The sequence below is a fragment of the Trachymyrmex cornetzi genome, unplaced genomic scaffold (assembly GCF_001594075.2).
Source record: "Trachymyrmex cornetzi isolate Tcor2-1 unplaced genomic scaffold, Tcor1.1 scaffold131, whole genome shotgun sequence".
NCBI lineage: Eukaryota > Metazoa > Arthropoda > Insecta > Hymenoptera > Formicidae > Trachymyrmex > Trachymyrmex cornetzi.
This window is the reverse complement of record NW_017295884.1, coordinates 1,697,724-1,721,402: the sequence shown is the minus strand read 5'-3', so window position 1 is coordinate 1,721,402 and position 23,679 is coordinate 1,697,724. Positions and strand designations below refer to the sequence as shown.

Genomic DNA, 23,679 nt, shown 5'->3' with positions numbered 1-23,679 from the left:
ATTATTATAGATTAATCTGTACCAAATGTTCAATAAAATAAAATTTTATATATAAGTATTATTTTCATTTATAAGTATTCCTAAAATTTCAGGACATCCTGTATACTTAAAAAATAATATGTTTTTTTAAATCGTACCTCTTATTTATGTATTTGATTTTTAATCACTTGAGCTGTTTCCTTATACTTTTAATTTCTTATTTAATGTTACATAATATCCTATAATTTGTGAATTAAAGTACCATAGCAAAAAGTTCTCGAAAAATTAAGTAAATATTATTCGTAAATATATATGTTTATTTTAAGCAGTAGTTTTTGAGATAATAAGGGTGGATTTAGGTGTAAATATGATAATTACAGACTACGTTTAGACGATCCCCTGAAGTGCGCGCTCACCAGACTCATCACTAAATTATTGTACGCGTCTACGCGCGACTCATTGCAATAAGTGACTGTCTAAATGTAGTCTGTAATTGAGCATAAACCCTTATTATCTCCACACACACACACACACACAAACTACTGCTAAAAATAAAAATTTATATCTAACATTTTTATTTGATTGTTTAATGTTTTTGTGTGGTATTTAGATTCGCGAATTTCGGGACATCCTCGAATACAATATAATAGAAAAATATTTTCTAATATGTATTTTTCTGTTATATATTCATATATAATATAACATAAATTTATATTAATTAATATTTTTAATATAATTTTTCAAATTTACATGGAATTTATAGACAATTCTGTACAATTCCAGAAAAGATACTATTAATTTAACATTTAACATTCCGTTGCTCTTTCATCGATTAGATATTTTGCAAAATGAAAAGAAAAAAAATATTTTCCACGTAATTTCATATGTATACTTTTCTCGTATAACGAGTAATCCGATCGAAAACTATTCCGATCATATTTACAGCACGTGTGTAGGTTTATACCCTCTTCAATTTTCCTTAATTGTTTATTTCTCTCCTCAGGTGTAGCCATGAATGATTCACTCGGCTGAAGCAGCCAGCACGGGAGTTTCTCCGATTTCGAGGCACCGAGAGAGACTCTAAGAATTAATCGAGATGGGTGAGCTTCTAGGATCCGCGAGTTTCCTTCACCTCGGCGACATTGTCAGCCTCTACGCCGAGGGAAATGTGTCCGGGTTTCTTTCCACGTTGGGGTAAGTGAGAGATGAAAAAAAAAATAATTTTTAACTAAGAGAATTAGATATCAAAGAATTGGAAAAAGTAAGGGCACTAGGAGTCAGGCGCAGAAGACGTCGCGCAAATAATACACTTATAAAGAATGAAACTTCTTTATTCACTAAACGCGCTTACATGTTTTTGAGCCTTCCTCGACAGAGCAAACACACACTAACATATATAAAGTAAAAGTTATCCAGTCGGTGTCGTTCGTACACAGTAATAAGTCCTTCTGACGAGATTTTTTATCACTTTACAATTTTCATTAGCACTAGCTAATAACTAAAAAGTGACTCACTGTGTTTGATACCGACTGGCCAACATATCAGGAACCGGTTATGAATTATTCATGATAATGTTTGCGATACGGTACTTTGTAATCGTGGTGAGCGTCCCTATTTTCGGGATAATTAATTATATTAAAGTTTTTTAATAAATTAGTTTCTATATTCTTTAATTCGACATTTTTAATATTTCCCTTCTTTTTCATTTTCCTTTTCTTTCTTTTTATTTAATTCTGGCATTGAAATTCTCGATGTAGGGGAGCTCACCATGACAGGATAACTTTTACTTTATATATGTTATATGTTAGTGTGTGTTTGCTCTGAGGAAGGCTCAAAAATGAGTCGAAACATGCAAGCGCGTTTAGTGAATAAAGAAAAAGAAGTTTCATTCTTTATAAGTGTATTATTTGCGCGACGTCTTGTACGCCTGACTCCTAGTGCCCTTACTTTTTCCAATTCTTTGATTTGTAAGGAGTCTTGATTAATGTTGTAATCTTCTTTGAGTCTTGATTAGTTTGATTTATTAACAGAATTAGATATTTTAGAAAGAACATTCGTGAACTATCACTTAATCGCGCTGCAACGCGGTGGCAACTTTTTTTAGCCATGATTTCCTACGAGTATTTTTATACTTCTTTGCACGAGAAAATGACGGCAAGAACTTTTGTTTGATGTTTATTCCTTTGAGAAGAGAGCCCAAACATACATTTACGTATACGTACAGGAAAACTGTTCAAAGAAAGACCGTGACCAGCTGCAGCGAATCGTATGCAATTGATGATAACATTCCAGAAGAACTCTTTTCTTTTTTCTTAAGTTAAAAAAGTTTTAATTAAAAATATATACGTTTCATGTGGCATATGATGGATAAAATGGAATCGTTGGCACAATTCATCGTGTTATACCTTAAATAGCAGAATATTATAAAAATTAAAAGAATTTTTGGTAGATTTTTGCAGAATTTTTTTTACTCGAAATTTAATCTATTTTTGTACGTAAACATACAAATTTGTATTACGCATTATTATTATACAGAAATGTATCAAATAAATTAAACTTAAAGTTCTCTGTATAATCACATTATGAAATAACAGTTAGGAATTATATTATGTTTTTTGACGTAGTTTCAAGTACACCAATTATTATATTTCAATAGTTCATCAGCATCAGGCGGCTTCAAAAGTCAAACATCTTGTAAAATTTAGATCTCATTAACATTCCAAGCACATTGAGCTGATGACCTTAATAGATATTTATCTATTCGGACTGTTGCATTCTCTGTTCGAACCGACTTATTATTTCCGTGATTCTCTGTATCACTTTATGGTGATTTCAAGCATACTCTAGCTCTAAGTTGAAAGTTACGGTCAAAGTTTCTTAAGTCGTAATACTGTGGTGTTCAGAATGTATTAACACTGAAATTTACTAACAATATTGAGAAAGTATTGAGAATGTAATTATTATCGTTGAATATCGACATCTTATGTTGTGAAAGTTAACGTTTTCTAATAACATAACATTTTTTATACAAAATAATTTTTATAATTAATTTTTATAATATAAGTTGATTAATAATATAAAAATAATAATATAGCTCAATAAAAATAAAAAATACATATAAAAAAAGACCTACGAGCCAAATAAAATACACTTTAATTCTCTTTTCACAGACAGCCTTCTCGTATATTCTCGATTATTTAATGTCAGAATATGTAGAATAACGAACTATCTTATGACTCGGCCGCATATTGCCTAGTTATATGTATACGTTATTGTGAACGTTACAATTTTAATTATGACTTCTAAATGACACCTTTGGAACGAATAATATGAATTTGTTGAAGGTATATATTGTTTTAATTTTTATATTTATTTAATTTTTTTGATTGAGTCCGCATTATAATATTATACATTCTTATTATCTTTTACATATTAGCATCTGTTAGAATTGAATTGTGACCTTTATATAAATAGTTATAGGTTTCATTTCTTTCTATGATTATTATGATAGATTTAGAATTCTTTTTATTGTAATTTATTATATTTTCGATTGTATATCAGCAATTATTATATTAATTTCGGTTTAGTATTTCTGTACAGTTTTTAAGTATTAGAATTTATGTCTAGTTTTATATTTATATTGTATTAATCTGTGTATTTTTATGTATGTCAATTGCGACCGGTTAAAAAATGATATACATTGTGATATCTCTTGTATATCATTTAATCATCGTAGTTTGATTGTGATCTTATTATGATTATATACAGAATTATCAAGTAAATTTGTGTCCTTTTAACAGATCTCTATCAGTTCTGATCAATATCTGTGGCTTCACAAATGACTACTATATTATATATGACTCCATTGCCTATCACCTATGGCGACAATTGTTTGTAGGAAGGATCGTCCAATAAGACAGCAAATTAGTTTTAATTCTTATTTCTGTTTTTAATCAGCCGTGAATATGTTAATAGTTCAAATTTAAGTTTATATTTGTTGTACATTGATAATGACACGATCGTAGTCGAAACATATGTTATTTAAATATTAAAGTGTATTTTATTTGGCTTGTAGCCCTTCTTTTATGTGTAGTTTTTATTAATAATTTTTGTAAAGAATATATGAAGAAGCAGTATATAAGATTTTTTAAGACTAACATAATATAATGGAAAAAATATGACATAACATAAAACAAGAAACATAACACAACATAAAACATAATGTGATGAAAGAAAAAAAAATAGGAGAATAAAATTTATCTTTTAATGAAATAATGAATTAATTGCATAATATCATGCATTTTTAAAATGATCGTTGTTTTATATTATAGACACTTCGATAATTATTACTTGAATTGATTGAAAACAATATCATACGATTATGTTAGACTTTATGCAATTCTACATGCAAATTCTAGCAAAGTTTGTAGTAGATTCGTATCAAAATGCTTTTTTTTCTCACGCAACAAGTGCTGCATATAGAAGAGATTGTATTCGCTTACACCTGTTATTCGTCACGCACTGCTTCAGGAAGACTGCGCACTTATATGTATGTGTTACATGTTCTAGTCAGGTCATATATTAATAGAAGAAAACTTTACTTCCAGATGTGTAAATCTCTGTCCCAGATTTATCTTCTTATATTACTGATTAAAAAACTTAATAGTTAAAAATAGTATAGTCAAGAAAAATTATAATTATTTTAAGAAACTTGTTTTGATGTCGGAGCATTATGGAAGAACTTTGCATTATTAAGAAATTTTATATTGATATATATTGGCATACTGGCGATTGTGATTTTTAATTAATTTAATTAAACTGTAGCTTAACATAATCATATAGTATAATCTGATGAGTTATTGCAATTTTAAAGTTGAAAATTGGAAAATTGAAATAAATATTAATTCGCTATAAAATAGTAACAAGAAAAATCGTTAATTCGAATTTTACTTGTTTATTTGTAGCTTAAGCAATTTTGTATACGTAATACTAACCAATTTTTTTGTTGCACGTATACATTCTCTAAATTTTTTAGAGTGAAATCTCATTCTAAAAGAGTTAAAATACTGCCATTATTGAAAAAGAGTGAAAAATTTGCACCCTTTAATAAGAGTAGCAGATTTTCACTCTTCTTTTTTGGAATGGGATTTCACACTTCTGGAGATTCACTCTAAAACAAGGAGTGAGATTATTTCCTTTTGGAGTGAATCTCAAAAGAGTGAAAAAAGAGTGAAAGTTTGCCATTCTTATTCATAGTGGCAGTATTTTAATTATTAGAGTGAAATTTCACTCCAAGAAATTTAGAGAACATGGAACGATTTTATGAAAATTTATAAGAAGGAAAGTGTATTTATCGCGTCAAGCACGTTGTATAGAAATTCTATAATATTTTCGATGAGAAATCGCACCTGGTCCTTTCAAGTATTTTTTTTTCCATGTCGTGCGAGTCAATTACAGTTTGACATTTTTGACGGGCGTCCAACCTGCTCGCCAGATTTTATGGAAATTCACAACGTTAACCGTACGTATCGCGTGCAAAAGTTTCATCTTACTCGCTGAGAAGTCGGTGTCTAAGGGTGTAAAGTTTCTTCCGCATTTACACTTGAGAAAACGGCATTAAAGCGAGAGCCGCGCGAAGGTCCCACGTCAATATGGGTTCCGCAGGCAAGGCGTATTATTAAATTCGCACCTGCGTATAAGGCCTCTTGATCGATGAGCAATTATTTCACCCGACTTTAGCAGCGTCGTCGTGGATGTGTATTATCCGCGCACTGATGAACCCGACGAGCCGACGTCACACGGACGTCGGGTAATAAGGCGGGATCGCTCTTTGTATAATCCTCGACGTCGTCGACGAGCCCGCGTACTCAACTGCGCAGATTTCCCTCAAAAGGGTACGTGACGCGACGCGGCATTAAAATATCTTCGAGAGCCGATATCCTCAATCTTGTCCTGATTACGAACCGGATAAAATAAACAGTGGTCGGAGAGCGCACGCGGGAGAGATACGCGACGGCTTTAATGAACGTTGATTTTTACATCGATTATTGCTAATATGAATATAATGACCGCCGTCGGCGGAATAGCGCAATTTGCGCGATCTTTTTTCTCTCTCGTTGACGGCTACTTACCAGGTTTGTTTAAAAGTGTACCGGAAAATTGCTTTTTTTAGCAGTTAAAAGAGCGATTCTACATATACCGTTTAGCAAACATTTGTACAGTCGGAGTATTTTAGTTTGATCGACACGTGCTGATTGGCCATGAATACAGCGAGCTGGTATAGCTAGCGTTTTAAAACTATACTAAACACGATGCTTTTATCCGCTAGAGTATATGCAAATATCCGATAATAAACATCTTTTCTAGAATGACCATCGTTAAAAATATAAGCGAGATTAAGATATTTCTCTTCATAGTCGCTGATTCATGTATTTGTTGATTACCACGTAAGCGGAAAGGATTAAAGATGCATATAAATCACAATATTCTGGTATTTAATTAGGCTACATTTTCGTCGCTTCAGATTTATCTAGATTAGTGATGCGTAACCTGCAGGTCACAGAGTTGATAAAGACAAATGTTTTTTTTTTTTTTTTAAGAATAAAACATGTTTTTTCTTTTAAATATGTTTTTAATGTTTCAAATATGCTTTAAACAGTATTATAAAAAAACACGTTTAAAACATTAAAAATAACAATTAAACATGTTTTAAACTGTTTAAAACATGTTTTTTTACCAACCCTGGTCGCATGCGATTCACCTATAAATTTTTTTGCGGACCGCCCGTTCATAGCCGGTTCATAGCCGAAAATATAAAATTACATTTTCTATATTTTTTGTGTAAACAAAATAAATATTAATAAATATGGTCCGAGAAAGATTTTACCTATTTCTAAAAATGGTCTCCTGAAAATGGCCCTTAAAAATTGCGCATCACTGATCTAAAAGAAGTTTGCGTAATGGTGTAATTGTATGCACAGCTGAAACGAGTCGGCCACGTGTCTAATGCGGAGGATGCGTGATCGATTTTTCTGGGCGTATGTTTACGCGGTCATGCAATCCATGCGGAATAGACCTTTGACCCATCTGAGACGTAGCTTTTATTTCTTTCCTTTTCCTTCATTTCTGTTGTTATCGAACGTTAATAAACGCTTATTCGGAGATGTCTCCTTGATTGATAATTCCACAAATGTCTCTTTTTGTCCGCAAAATAAATAGATCAAGTGAATATATGACAGATAATAGACGATATCAATACTGCAAATCCGAGTGTATAATATGCTTTCATATATGTACTCTCTAAAACTTTTAAAGTAAATCTTACTCTAAAAAGTAAATTTTACTCTTAAAGATTGAGAAAATTGAGTCTTTTTTTAAAACTAATTCAATTTTCACTCTTTAGAGTGAAATTTCATTCTAAAGAATTTAGAGAGTAAGTGATTTTTTCCGTATAAAAATAACACTATTACACGTTTAAATGTATAAATTTTTTCATTTTTATATGCAGTGTAGTGTGTTATCTTTATACGAAAAAAATCACATATGAAGGCACTTATAATACACTTGTATTTGCAGTAAAATTAACACGTTAAGTGATGGTCATCGGTGATTGGTACTTGACTTTTCAGTGATCTTGATAATAACAATGAATCTTTTTTAATATCTGTAAAAAAAGTTATTTATAATATAAAATTTTAAATAACATAAATAATTAGATAACAACGTAAAGTATAAAATGCGTAATTTAACACACTACATCCATAAAAATATATTCTTATTTAATCATTTATTATTTAATTACTTTTTTATCATTGTATGCTTATGATAATAAAAAATTCTATTATATCCCAAACGGTAAAATATACAAAACTCATTAGTCGGGTGTGTATTAAGCTGTAATCACACTAGCGATTAGGTACACGATTGTAATTGGCGATTACTACTTTTCAACCAATCAGAGCAAAGCGGTCACTGACTACTAATTGATTGAAAAGTAATCGTCAATTACGATCGCGCAATCGCTAGCGCGATTACCATTTTAGCCAAGCGATCATTGTATCGATATAGCAATCAAGGAAAGAGCGAGCTGCCATTTAGATTTTAATGTACCTCGCTTGTAGATTAAAAGCAATATGTAATATCGCGTTGACGTTACATAAAAATTTAAGTATTCGAGAACGTAAAGAAATGAATGGACGAAAAAGGGGGAAAGGAAGAAGGAGAGATAGCCTTTTTAACCGTACCATGTACAATTTGGTGCCTTATCCATATCATCAAGGGTCACTAGAATCTCTTCGTTTTTTCACTTCACTCTTCAAAATAATTCAAAAAATCTCTAAAAATTCACCAACATACTTTCAACTTTCTAGAATAAATATTGACTCTTTATTTTGGAAAATAATAAAATGTAATATAATTTATAATTACCGGAAGACTCAAAGAAACTTGCACGAACAGGAATCGCTCGGTCACTAGTTATCCATATTGGTACGGTAAGGGTTAATAATGGATCACGTATGAGATCGTCGCGTGTTCTCTCGAAACCATGGTATATTTTTGGATGCGTGACAGACAGGACTCGTTCGTCGTTCACGAGCTCTCGTAACTTGCGGCTGTTTTGCGTGGATTTTTAGAAGCCTCGCTCGTACCTTACCGTCGTTTGATGCTGTGAAGCACTCGTAGTAAAATATCCTCTCGACGATCCGCGGAAGAAACAGCAGAGATGCATTCATTAAGCGCGTTTCAACATTATATCGCGGAAATAGGTCGCGCACGTTTTCGTTCAAACTGCTAAACATGCACTTTCATGAATGAATATCACGTTTAAGATCGCGGTGATCTTATCAGTCTTGTGTCTGGGAGGAAATTTGGAATAGTTCTCCAATTTTCTCTCGTTTAACACAAAAGCGGACGAGATGAAATTGAAAATATCGATTTCGTACTTTTGTACAATCAAAAGGAATTTTATCGGTTTTATAGAGTATTGTTAAAATCCCCCACGATATATATATTACCTGAAAATAATGTCGTATAACATTTATACAGTAAATCTACATTGCAAAAAAATCGCACTTTATAGAAATATTTGTAAAAATAAAAATTATTTTTTTTTCGATTTAGGTTTTTTATTTTACATACAAATCTTTATTGAATGTTTAATCTATTTTTCTTTTAATTTATTATGAAAATATTCATTATTTTGATATTAATTATTTTGATTATTTGTTTAAAAAAAAAGAAAAATCTCTCTTCGGACTCGTATCGTTTTATTTTGTTTTTTAATTACAGATAACATCGACATCAAAGGTTGTTTATACGCTTGAACGTTTTAATGGCATTTTCATTGATCGCGGCTGTTTCCTTAAACGCTTAGAATTACCGCGATCGCGCACGCAAGGATTGCGTATGTAAACACGCGACAAGGGACGCTTTGCATGCCGCCTTTCACTTTCCTAATTACTTACTGCGTTCAGTTACAACGTGATGTGAATACAAAATCGATCGAGATGAGAGCGCGTGAGTTTCGATCCCGGCCGTGATCCTTGATGCACGTTAATGAAAGAGCGCCTAATTCGTGCACTCAATAAATGCATCAGCACGCGAAATCATTGGTAATGAATGTCGCGGCTATCCGCGGCGAGCACCCGTTTTATTCCGAGGATTTAACGACAATGATGACGGGACTATTTCTAGAAGCACGATTATAGCCGTGATGAGATTGCCCTTATTCTCTGGCGAGCAGGTCGGAATCTCGTTAAATCTCCGCATTATGTTACATACCGCAGCTGATATAGAATTTTTAGATTATTATAATATTCTCGAAATTTTTTTGAAATGATTCTCTAAAAAACAATGCTTTATTATATTGTTAATTCGACACTAGATCTTTTATTGTACTTTTATTATGTTGTAATCTTAAAGATAGGAAGTGACTAACTTCTTTCCGCGAAATCGCGCTCTATGATAACACTTCTATTTATCTCGTCTCTTTCTCAATTACTGACTTTTGTTTAATTTTTACTTTTTTCTAAAATTTTTAAAAGTTGAATTAATCTTTATTTTCGATATTAAAACACGTCATTTATATTTTATTTGATTATGATTATTTTAAGAAAGAATTGTTTATTGACCTTTAGATAACGGGAGTCTATTCTTCAATCGTACAGCTTTTCCTTGAGTAAGATTTGTTACAGTTTATTATTTCATTGTATTATTTGCTTCAAAATATGATAATGTACCAGCGCCACTATAATGGCTTTTCTGTTCTGTCAAGGTTAAATGAAGATCCGTCTGGAAGCTTTGCTCTTAATAATTCATAATCAATGAATCTTTAATTTGTTGTATTGTAATTTTTTTTGTATTCTGTTCGTATCGTTGCTTACATGAAGTTTGATTGAGAAGAAAAGTGTTTCTCAACTTTGCGGCGTCTCGTATGTAATAAATTCGAAGTGTCACGGACTGTAGTGGCGTTAGAAAAGGAAACTTTGCGTAGAGAGAAACACGGTTGAATTTCTCATAAATCACCCAAGTTGGCGCGTGGATTGTAATAATTTAAAGATTAGTAGTTTGTGCGCGATTGATGTGTCATCCGCGATCAAACTTGTAAAGATGACATTCGCGAGTTGATAGCGTCACGTCGACACACACACGCGCGCAATATACGTACTTAAAATTTTATATATATAAGGATCGATGAGATTGTAAATCTTGTAAACTTTTACGAATCGCTGGCGTTTAGCCATTGTCGTTAATAAATCGTCAAGTATAGTTTGTCCAAGACGCACAAGTTATGCAAGATCAATTTCTAAAGATTTCTAGACACTCGCGAGTTTATACATTCGTCGTTTCCATGCACTTCAACTGTTTCATACTCAATAGAATTATAGACGTAATAGACATAGACTGCGCATTCCCTGAGTTTAGCATGTGTGGTTCCGTTACAAAGAATGGAATATATCAGCATCTTTCTTTAACTCAATATTTTAGAGAGAGAGAAAGAGTGATATGCTACATTGTTACATATCAAAAGTAATCCAATCTCTTGAGTTAAATAACATTTTGTTAATTTTAACTTCCATGTGTATCAAAATGTATCCATTGTAATTAATCTATTTTTGTATTTAATTTCAAAATAAACAACATCTATATTAACGCGTATGCTCCACTTAATTAGCAAACGTAAATAAAAATGTAAACAGATATGAATAATGCAAGTAATAAATTACATTATATAAATAATAAATTTAGATCAAATTTAATACATTTTTTAAATTAAGTTATTATTTTAATTTAATTGTTTTAATCAAATTATCAACATATTAGGTAAAAGCAGTGGGGCGAACAGAAATAATTACAAATAACTCAAATTGAGTATAATTTGAAATTCTGAATTGAACAGTGTATCTCATTCTTTCTAAATCGATAGTGACAATTTTATAAAAATGCGCAGTCCATTCTTATTAAATTTATGAGTAGAATCAAGTTCTTTTTATATATATTATGCTTTTTATGTATCGTCAATAAATAATAACCCATAAAATAATTCTGAGATATTAGTTGCTCGACGCACTGTGGCTGTCACGCCGGATGAATTTGTAATGATCATTAATTCGTATTGTCACTTCAACGCCTAAACCAGTTTGTTCCAGAAGTCGTTATGATTGTGCCTTTTGACGTGTGAGCGCGCCATAAATCAGCGTCATACCGCCGGTATAATAATTCCGCCGCGAGATGCTGTACGCGTGTAATACGACCGTCGCTCGACATGAGTTTGCGGCATTTACGTTTATTCACAATGCCAGCATTTAGCGGCATTATATTGTTTCGTATGCACATTTGTTACGAGCCGACGGCTCGCTAGTACAATAATTTCGTATATTGTTCACGCAAGAAAAGATCGTAGTGCGTGATAAAACGAGATTCACGAATTTGTTAATAATACTTATTGTAAGAATCGCGCTGTTTTACAGTACAATCATTACACATCACAGACCACCCTTATAGAAATTTAATGCTGGCCAATACTGAATTAAAGATAGTAATTAATTACTTTTTAAATATTAAAAAGTACTCGGTACTTGTGATACTCCAAATACTGTTAAATTTTATAGGGTCAAATTAACTTAATGTGAGTCACCACTGCTCCTACTAAATATATCGTTCTTTTAACTAAAATGATAATTCAATTTGACACTATATAATGTTAAATTGATACTGTATAGTGTCGAATATAGGGTAACTCCGGTATATACGCCGCGCTGGGATTTACGCCCCGGAAGTCAGAAAAAATAGAAGGAGTAGGGGTAATTTTCTCGCAACTACTCTGTTACATGCCTTTGTTATATATTAGTATTGTGTTATGATTTCAGCCTCTTACTGTTAATATTAATGAATTTATTGTGAGTTGAATCTATTTGTCACTGTGTGTGTAACAAGTAGCATCATCATAAATTATAATCTACATAAAATGATTACTGTAAGGCGTGTACAAGACCTAGTGGTTATTTCGTGATATATACGTGTAGAGGAATAGTAAAGCATGTTGTATAGCAAAATAGAAGTGCTTTGCTTTCGTATTCTTTGGTTTGTTGAAACCCTTGCATTTTTGCCATATATCCCACCCATTATTTATATATAGCAAAAATGCAAGATTTCAAAAAGTTTATTTTTTAATACGAAAACTAAATATTTCGGATTTCTAATATTTTTTTCATAGTAGTAGGCAGTACAAAGTTTTTACTGATATAGGTCGTTTATTTTAAACATAATAAATAATAGGTACTTAATAAATTAAGTTTTTGATAGGTGCGGCGTATATACCGGAGTTACCCTAACCATTGTTTTAGTAAAAAAATAACAATATTATTGAGCAGTGGCGACTCACATTAAGTTAATTTGACCCCATAAAACAATGTAAGTAATTAACAGTGTAAGTAATTAATTATTGCGTTTTTTTAGCATAAATTAGTATTAAATTGACTAGTATTAGAGTTTTGTAAGGGTAACGCGTTTCGCGTTACCGAAATATAACAATCTCGTGGCATTGTCCATACCAGAGAAGCGACGCGCAACATTAATCCGTGGCATCCACGGAATTTACTCAATTTCACGAGATTGATACAGGTCGAATGCAGATAACGTGATACGCGATTTGTGTTATACGTTACATGACCGCCACAGGCGGTTTCGACGTTGTTGACAGAACAACTAATTCCTGTTTCTCTCATGACGTAACATCTCCGATCCTACGTGCACCTGTCACTCGCGTTGGTCGCGGAATGACAGCCGATGCAGTAACTTGCCGCGGATGAAAGGGCTGTTAATTAATGCCTGCGCGAGCGATGTTGTGATGATCGTAAAAACACCGGCGGAGTCAGGCGTGAAAATGATTACTTGCAAACTCGTCTCGTAAATTTGTGGGTTTAATTTTTCGAGCGTAAAGTGCTTTCATCGAGCAGCAGATGGCGCGTATATATTTTGGGCTTTGTCGCCCCATCTTGCTTCTTCCCCGGTTTTGTGCGAATATTTTAACATTGTTGTATCGGATACTGATAAAAAGCAGGGTTGCTCCCCCCTCCTCCTCACAGACCTGGAAAACCGAGAACACCGAGAAAACTCAGAGAAATTGATATTGGTCATGGAAAACCGGGAAAAGTCAGAGAAATTGATATTGGTCATGGAAAACCGGGAAAAATCAGGGGAAAATGTAAAAGGGTCTGGAATTTTGAAATTTGCTCACAATTTCCTTAAACTGTTCCTATTCTAAATAATTGTTATAATTTTTTAATATTATATCTGACGTTTATAATGAAAAATACGTTCAAAATTTATACACTTTAAACGATTTTAATAAAATAATTAAAATTTATATTTTATTCAGTATTTTTATTTGATCATTCTTTTTCGTAACTGCATTCTTTTTTCCAATACTAATTTATTTATTTTTGGCTTGAATTACACTCAAAATTTTAGTATGCTACTAAGCCTTTTTTGCGTTGTTTTTAATAATATAAGCTAGCTTCCCTACAATTCTTGACTTTAAATGTTAAAATTTACATATTTTATATTGGAAAGTTTTTCCATTTTTACCTGGAAAACCTGGAAAAGTCAGGGAATTTAAAAATTTATTTTCTGTGGCAACCCTGAAAAGGGGTTCTCACTCAATATTATTATGCATTATTATGCGCGTGCTATAAATAAATAATTTTTAAACGATTAGCTATTTGTACGTTTTTGTGAAGTATTCGATGTTCGAAGCCAAAAACATAGAAGCGAGAGATCTTGTTCATATAACACTTGAGAATCAGCGAAAATTGCTATTTTTTCAACAAATGTCATACGAACAGAGTTTCTCGAGGAGGAATAGCATTTTTTGCTCATTCTCAAGTGTTATATGAACAGAATCCCTCGCTTCTGTGTTTTTGGCTTCGAACATGGGGAAGAAACATTGAAACCACCGCTTGTTTGCAATGTCAATACTGCTTAACAAGTTACAGGAGAAAGACAAGCAAGGATCGAGGCGGGTATATATACACTGAAAAAAAAATTAGCTAAATCTGAGTAAATATTTATTGAATAGTGCCAAGTAAACAAAGATACAAGAACCATTAATTTGATTTACCAAGTATCATTATATTTTATTGAGCAAGTATTTATTTGTTCTAAATAAATGTTTACTTGTCACTATTCAAGAAATATTTACTCAGATTTAGCTAATTTTTTTTCAGTGTAGTTTTTAATTATAAATATATTTGTTCTTTTCTTCTTCTTACATTAGGCCTCTGGCCTGTGTTTACCTCTCTTATATGCTTGTGATATGCACACTGATTATTCAATTGTTACAAGTATATGGAACTTGTAATTTTAATGCCAGTTCCGAACGGCGGATTTTTCGAGAGGTGTTTCTGTAGGCAAGGATACTCTTCGGAAGGTTGCCAGCCTTTTCTGAGAAGAGATACGAGCGTAAATATTTTGGATCTTATCGGGATCGAACCCGGGATCTCTGCAGAAACCAGTGCACTGTCTTATCATGCCACGCTCGTGTTCTTTATTGCTGCTTCGAAATCACGATGATAGAAATGTTTGTTAACGGTTTAAGTAGATTTATTAATTCTCGTGCTAATTTGCGGTTTATAATTTAGTGTATCTTTCGATTGTATGCAAACGCACGTAATTATTTAGACGTAAATTGGTTGCATTACGCATATATGTATTTATTCATGATAGAAACCCAAATTACTCGAACTACTATAGGCAAAAATTTACTCATTTGAATATGTAATTGGAAGTTTATTAATAATAAATGAATCATGAATAATAATCAATCGCAAATACATTTTCTGTTATTTTAACATACCGATTTTAATATTAATTACATTGGATTTTCGAGGGATTGTATTTCTCGTTTCGCCCCTGCGAGCTATTATGTATTGAAATTTACAAAAGTTTTCAATTTTTTAAAATATTCATTGACGGCTTTAACAGGGATGTTTTGAATTAAAAACGCGGGAACGTTGCATGCATCTCGGTCGCCTAAAGAATTTATATATTTTTATATTTGCAATTTTGTGCACGCCCGAGTTGCTCGCCTTCCGCTTCATTTCTGATACTTCAACAACAAACACAGCAACAACTACGTGACAACGGCGATCCTCTTGTAATCCCAGCTGCGCTCGATGCAGAGTAGCAACGGTGACACGGCGTCGCTAGAAATAACAATATCGGATTTTGTACATGTGTATGTGTGTGTTATCCTATAGTCGTCATAGCGCCTTCTGATCTAAATAATATTCCGAGTTATATGCCCGCTTTGGAAACCGCATCTCGTCTGCTGGAACCGACCATTTTCTTTTTTTTTTTAATTTTTCGCTCTCGTGCCACGTTCAAATATTATTCTTCCGTTGAAATAATTACGACGTCTCTTGCAGCTTTGTTTTCAGCGGCTTTGTCACTCGCGCAGACGTTGTTAAATCGCGCTACGGTATTTCAAGGCCAATGAGTATTTCCACGTGGTATATTAATATTCGCGATATTGCGGTTACAAATAAATTTCTTAAAGAAGGTGGCAAAGAAGAAGTAAGAAAGAACTGTCAACATTTTTATGTTGTATATAAAATTTGTGATATAGGCGTTTGCATATATTGCTCATTTGCCACAACAATGACTGACACAACTCAAAAAGCAAAGTTTTTCAGAAAAACATTTGAATGTTTTAAATCATTATAAAATTTTGTAATATTGATTTCGAAATGCAATTTTGATGTAACAACTGTAGAGGAATTTATAAAAGAATGTCTTATAAAGTATGTTTTTTTCTTTTTTTTCTTTGTATTTCCATTCTTTTTCTGAAAGTAATTCGAAATCATTTTTTAGTCATGTCATTGTTGTAGGAAATTAGCGACATGTCACGTAACGATTAAAATACCTAAATTTAAATTGTTTCTAAATTGTTGTCTATTCAAAGTTCATTTTAAAAGATCTTTACAGAGAGATTAGATAAAATAATAATACTTTTTAAAAATTAATTTTTCCGTTAATATTCGCTATCGCAATTTACTTTCGAAACTCCGCTTTTTCTCAAGAATTCTGAGGAGAATGATTTTATCCGTAAAAGTTTAAAAAGCATCTCAGATATCTCGCGCTGGATAGCTTTGACCCGTTACATAAGGTGAAGCAAATTCATGTTTTATTTGCCGCGGCGGCTTCAGAAACGTAAAGCGGCATTAATCATGACAGCGTAAAGCGCTGCCGTTAATCACGCTAAGTACACACGTATTTACGGTCATGTGCCATAGACAAGTACGGCGATGCACAGGAGTTCTCTCCCTGTGTTTGCACACCAAATGGATGGAGATTCTTCGGTGTGCTCCGACTTTATCATACAATTCATCTATTGTTTCGGCAGCTCCGCTGTCAGGAGGTCGCCCAAAGTGCTCTATTATCCGACACGTTCCCTTCAATGCGAAAACGATCAATAAATCGTCGATTGTATACCGCGAACGAGAAAATCAGTCACAATTAATTGAAGCAGTCTCGCGAGAAGCATCCATGCAATTATTTTTGTTGTAAACGAATTTAAAGTTGTGAATATTCTTTGAAATTTTACCGCGAGCGAGCTTTGTGCTTGAAATCTTTATGCTGTTTATTAGATTTGCTTATTAATTTTGCTGTAAAGGCAAGTAGAGAAAGAATGTATAACGCTATTTGCATCATGCTGGTGCTTTCCACGAAAATGAAATTATTATTGAAATTTATTTGCCGTTTTTTGAAAGAATAGACGATTTATATATTTTATTAACTTCTGTTTATTTATTTTGTGACTTTACGAGAGAATTATATTCTTTTTAAACATATAATTTTATACGCGTTACATCTTCCTCTTTTATTAAAATGTCAAGGATTATTTAATATAAGGTATCTCTCCTTGCGTGGATTGTGGATTTAAGTGAGATGTGGATTGTGAATATTCCCGTCGCCTTCAACTCGCGAAGAGCTTACCTTTGCTGGGAGAAACCTAATCGCAATCTTGTTAGTAAGTTAGAGAAACTTATATTTATACATGCTTAGTAGCGGTTAACAAACAAATATTTTCAATGGTTATCAGAAAAAAGTATTAATTTTAAAACGCAGTTTTCAGACAGATGGTCGAGGAAAAATGTGGTTAAACGATTTATGGATGTTAGCATTAAACAATTAATGTATGCAGCGCGATAAGGACCATGATTTATATTCTGAAAATATATCTTGATACGCGACTTACAATACGTATTTAATTAATAAAATATTAATCGACGTAATATTAGCTCGTTATCTTAATTATTAGCTTCCATATAAACTCAGATAAGCTAGCGATGATATCTCGATTTGTACTCGAGATTGAATCGCAATCCGAGCATATGATAGTTGCAAGTTACGCTTTTCATGCTGTTATTTCTCGGCGACGTCGTATACTTTACATTTCTGTGTAAATTTAATGCTTGCTTAACCCGACAACGTTTCTAATTATTCACCTTGCGTTCTTGCGCGATTACATTATGTAAGATGTGGGATCATTCTACGTCCTATTAATACGAGATAGATGGATCAATAGTTCGCTTGGTGTCTGCCGAGTTGCAATCGCACCTTTGTCACTGCAAAATGACATCACATTCTACTTCGACATTTCTATTGTAAACTTTCTTTTCCCGCGGAACGCTACACAAAATCGCATACTCAATATATGTAGAGAGCGTATAATATAAAAAATTATAGAATTCACCAACATGATGATTCTGATGTGCTTAGTTTTTATGCAACAATTGTGATAAAATTTTACGATCGTGACAGATAAAAACTGAAAGCTATAGAAAAAATACACGTGGATTTTTTAAATTTGTATTTTGGATATCTATATTGTTTATAGCAGCACACTGAGAGAAAAATGTTTGGTATTTGTAACTATAATTACGTATTACTATAATTATGATTATTACTGCTATAATAATAACACTAACTATGTATACAGTTCTAGCAACAAATGTATATAGTCGGCAACCTAAAATGACTATATATAATTATAATTATTATAACCATAAAATAGTTGAAATTACCATAAAAATGATTCAAGTGACTATAATTTCATAGTTATATTTTGGGACAACCATAAAAAATATCCCAAAATATAACTACGAAATTATAGTCACTTGAATCATTTTTATGGTAATTTCAACTCTATTTTATGGTTATAATAACTATAATTATATAATCATTTTGGGTTGCCAACTATATATATTTGTTGCTAGAACTATATATATAGTTACTGTTATTATTATAGCAGTAATAATTATAATTATAGTTATAAATACAAAATATTTTTCTCTCGGTGCACAAACATTGCTTTTATGGTAATTGTTCTCGCATGATTACGTACGGTACAAAAGCCTCTTTCTCTTTTCCTTTCTCTCTTTCTTTCTCTCTCTCTCTCTCTCTCTCTCTCTCTCTCTCTCTCTCTCCCGTTTTTACGCAATGCTTTAAAGCTGCCACTGCTGCCAGGCGCAAGACAAGCCAGGATCTGCCTCAATATCGACCTATAGGTCGCTGTTTCGCTCCACCTGGACCACATTTATTTAACGATGACTCGCCCGCTATGTCGATATTGCATAGCTGCAAAGCCGGAGGTGTGGCTATATTATGTCCGCTCCACGTTGGAACTTCGTGTATTATCAGTGTTACGTGACATATAATATGCTAGTGTGATATGATTAGACTAGTCATTGCAAAAAAAGAAAAAGTGCAAAGTTAATGCGTAATAAATATTCAAAGAATATATTTTCTATTATGATATGTAGTACATTCGTATACTAATAATAGTTTTGCTTTTCGAAAGAAGATAGACATGTTTACTTTATTCTTTGATAAACGAGCGATTTTATGAAATTATTTACTGTTTTAAAACTGTTAATATATTATATATTGCATATTTATTAGTTCGACAATATATATTTTTTTCAGGTTGGTCGATGACAGGTGTGTAGTATGTCCCGAAGCTGGGGACTTGTCGACTCCACCGAAGAAATTCAGAGGTAATTCATATTTTTTAGATGTTTTTGTCTTTGCTTTTTGATCGATTTTTTCTTTTTAATTATTAATAGCAGCTTTTTTGATATCTAATTTTTTTAAACATTTTGTTTCGCGAAAATTTAAGCAGATGATGTTAAAAATGTATTAAAAATGTGTAATAAAATAAAAAAATTACAAATTTTTCTATACTGTATTTGGAAGTAATACAAAAGTTTGCTAGCAACTTAGAATCTTTTTTTAGATAAAAAATTGTTTCAATAAAAAATAGATTAAAATAAAATGAGAAAATTTTCATTTAAACTATAAAATTGTATTGTTAAATATATATTACTAAATATTGACCTTATTGAACTGTTTTATATGTATACATTCATATGTATAACATTTATTTTTATATAGAAAGTATAAATTTCCAATTCTCATAATTTTTTGGAAGAGATATACATTTGATACCTCCGTAAAATAAACTCGAGCAATAACGAAATGTATTGATTTTTTTTAGATTGCCTCTTCAAAATATGTCCCATGAATCGGTACTCCGCTCAAAAGCAATTCTGGAAGGCAGCAAAACAGAGTGCAAGTTCGGGAACAGATGCTATCTTGCTGAAAAGACTTCACGTAAGTTGTAGAAGATGCTAAATTGTTTAATTAATTCACATTTTTAATTAAAGAGATTACAGGAAATACTCACTTATACAGCCATATTTTTCTTACAAATTCTAAAACTGGAAATGGTACATTTGTTAACTCGCGTTGCTCTGAAGAATAACTAGATGCAACATGATAATATGAACACTATACAGAATACTTATAGATATATTCAATCAATTCTTGATATAGAGACCTGTTTATTGATTATTTAATGGAATTTGTTATTATTTTCCTCGATTGCTATTTAATAGGATTTATGTTTTTCTCAGCATGCGGCTGAAATTGAGAAAAAGCAAAATGAGACTGAAAACAAGAAACTATTGGGCACGGTAGTTTCCTACGGTAATGTCATACAGGTAAGAAAATAAATCTTTTTTTGCTAGAAAAAAATCCCTTGTGAGTGACACTATTTTATTAATGCATATCTTGAACGTTTTATGCTTGACCGCATATTCTTATAACGTAAAGTGGCTATATATATGAATAATAATAGATTTATCAATATCGTTAGGGGAGCGGCTTTCCTCTTAACACCTTCTTTTTTCGCAAAGCGATCATAAAAACTGTTTGGTACATCTATCGTATTGACGTAGTTATCTGCCTTGTATAAGTATTTGTTAATTAACGAGATTTTCTTTCTCCGCGATATTGTTGCCATGTCAGAAAATAGAAGTGACATTAAGTGGCGAAACTAAGCCTGTAACAAATAATTAACATCTTAATATGATGCCTGATTGAGCATCAAGTTATTAAAATTGCTTGTCAATTTAATTCGCGATATTACTACAGTAATTGCGTTTATAAAGTCGGAAAAACAATTCGGCGCGAAGTTTAAATGACTGTAAATATGGTATATATGCAAGTATATATATAGTATATATAGTAATTCAGATTGAATTATTTAAGCATTAAAGATCTAGCTTTAACCGTTACGGTCATTACTTATTTCTTATTGTTCAATTTACAAATAATTAAGTTTCTATTGTTCGCGTTGTAACACATTGTTGCTAAAAAGTATGAAAAGATAGCACTTTGATCATCGGCAGATGAGATAACATCGTGAAACGAACATTGTGTTGTACTTGTAATGTATATAGATTGTATCTTCGATCGCAGCAAAGGACGCCATTAGATGTTTAATTAATTTCTGCTATAATGTATTCTTCATCGAATTATCGATTCTCTTATCTTTCGCACACTTCGTTGATGTATTACATATAAGTTAATTAATCATCTTTATTTTATATTATCTCGATTACACGGTATACGTTCTATTGTACGTTGCAAAATTATCTACTTATTATAGCCTTTTTAACTTGCAAAATAATTCATCATAACAAAATACAATTTTGTTCCAATTGCTCATCGCGAATATTGTAAACGCAAACGCACGAGTATGCAATTAGCATACAGATTAATTTTATCGACATTGCATTATGTGCGTTTATAAATAAATTTACATTATATTTATACGCGTCGAATATAGAGAAAACTGTTAAACTTATAATACGTCAAATTCTATATGTCAAATTATACTCAGTTTTAGTTATTTTTAATTATTTGTCTAGATCACCACACTACTCTTACTCAATGTCATTAACTTAATTAATTGTAAATAATGGAATTAAACAATTTAATTCAAGAAATGTATTTGACTAAATTTAATTTATTGGATACATACATAACGTTATTTACTTTGTAACTAAAAATTCAATTGCAGAAATGGATTGATGTATATTTGGACACATATGGAAGTTAAAAATAATAAAATATTATTTAACTCAAAGATTAACATAAATATAATAGAGAACGCCAATAATCGATCAAAGTTAAATGTTATGAATACAATATATATTCTTAATTTTAAAAAAATCATATAAACAGGCAATTGAGAATTGGCGTTATAGACGGTGCGCAGTTTTTGTTTCTTTAAATTAATTATATATTATATCATTCCACACACACAACATGTACATGTTTCGGCTAATCTTATAGTCTTCTTCAGCAAATTTACAATGTATGTTTCAACACGTTGATTATCCATGAATCTTATAAAAGTCGATGTATGTTGAAGTAACAGTCGATATCATTGTATGGCAATAACATATATTCTTAATTTTTTTTAAATTTAATTATCTCAGATTTGACTGCACCGAAACGTTCGGACATTAATCGCAATCGATCTGAGACGCTAATAATATAAATATGATATATCAAAAGATTAAGTTACCTTGTTTTCTTTATCTTTACCAGTGTACAAATATAATTATTTATGACTTGTCTGTGGCAGTTATTGCATCTCAAATCAAACAAATTCCTGACTGTCAACAAGAGGCTGCCGGCGTTACTAGAAAAGAACGCAATGAGGGTTTACTTGGACGCGAATGGAAACGAGGGTTCGTGGTTTTACATAATGCCGTTCTACAAGCTGCGTAGCGACGGCGATAGTGTCGTTGTTGGCGACAAGGTGATCATGGAGCCGGTAAACGCGGGTCGTCAAGGCCTTCATGTAGCCGCCAATTACGAGCTGAGCGACAATCCCGGCTGCAAGGAAGTTAACGTCGTGAATTTATCCACCTCCTGGAAGGTGACCCTCTTCATGGAGCATCGGGAGAACCAGGAGGAGATCCTTAAAGGCGGCGACGTAGTGCGGCTGTTTCACGCTGAGCAAGAAAAGTTTCTAACCATGGACGAATATAAGAAGAAGCAACACGTGTTTCTCAGGACGACGGGCAGAACCAGCGCTACCGCGGCTACCAGCAGCAAAGCCTTGTGGGAAGTCGAGGTGAGTTGATTTAATTTACATAAATTTATCTGTGAAGATGCTTTTTTACTTAACATGCAATATTCGAAACTGAGTTTTTGCAAATATTTTATTACTCGAATTCTTATTGCGTTTATACTGATTGCTTTTGACATATCTTATTTTTATAAGTAAATATTCTTTATTTATTTGTTTATGAATAGGTGGTGCAGCACGATCCGTGTAGAGGCGGTGCTGGTCACTGGAATTCACTGTTCAGATTTAAACATCTAGCAACTGGCCAATATCTCGCCGCTGAGGTTGACACGGATGAACCACGGGAACCCGTGAAGGGAAAGCGTGGTATGACATTTATAGATACTTTGAAATTAATATGTTAGAGTATACATCCAGTATTTTAAACATTTAGAAAATGGTTGATCATGTATCGTAACTTATTCTATATAAAAATATTTACTGTTTGCGGTTAATTAAGAACAAATCGATCATTTATACGTATGATTTAATAGATCCACCTGGACCGGTCTATAGATTAGTGTCGGTGCCGCACAGCAATGAGATTAGCTCATTGTTTGAATTAGATCCCACAACTTTAACGCGGGGCGATAGTCTGGTTCCGCAATCGTCCTTTGTGAGATTACATCACATATGCACAAATACTTGGGTCCATTCAACAAGCGTACCGATCGATAAGGATGATGAGAAGCCTGTGATGTCGAAGGTATTGT

General features: G+C 32.3%; 1 protein-coding gene across 1 annotated transcript in view; it reads left to right on the top strand.

Moving 5' to 3' along the window:
- Positions 1 to 23,679, top strand: part of LOC108770737 (Inositol 1,4,5,-trisphosphate receptor) — a 73,500-nt gene that overhangs the window by 20,165 nt on the left and 29,656 nt on the right. Inside the window, exons 2-8 of the mRNA XM_018522440.1 lie at positions 983 to 1,173; positions 19,468 to 19,538; positions 20,039 to 20,154; positions 20,457 to 20,543; positions 22,478 to 22,972; positions 23,155 to 23,293; positions 23,461 to 23,672. Of these exons, the coding sequence (XP_018377942.1) occupies positions 1,076 to 1,173; positions 19,468 to 19,538; positions 20,039 to 20,154; positions 20,457 to 20,543; positions 22,478 to 22,972; positions 23,155 to 23,293; positions 23,461 to 23,672 (1,218 nt within the window). The 5' untranslated portion in view covers positions 983 to 1,075. The remainder of the gene's footprint in view (positions 1 to 982; positions 1,174 to 19,467; positions 19,539 to 20,038; positions 20,155 to 20,456; positions 20,544 to 22,477; positions 22,973 to 23,154; positions 23,294 to 23,460; positions 23,673 to 23,679) is intronic.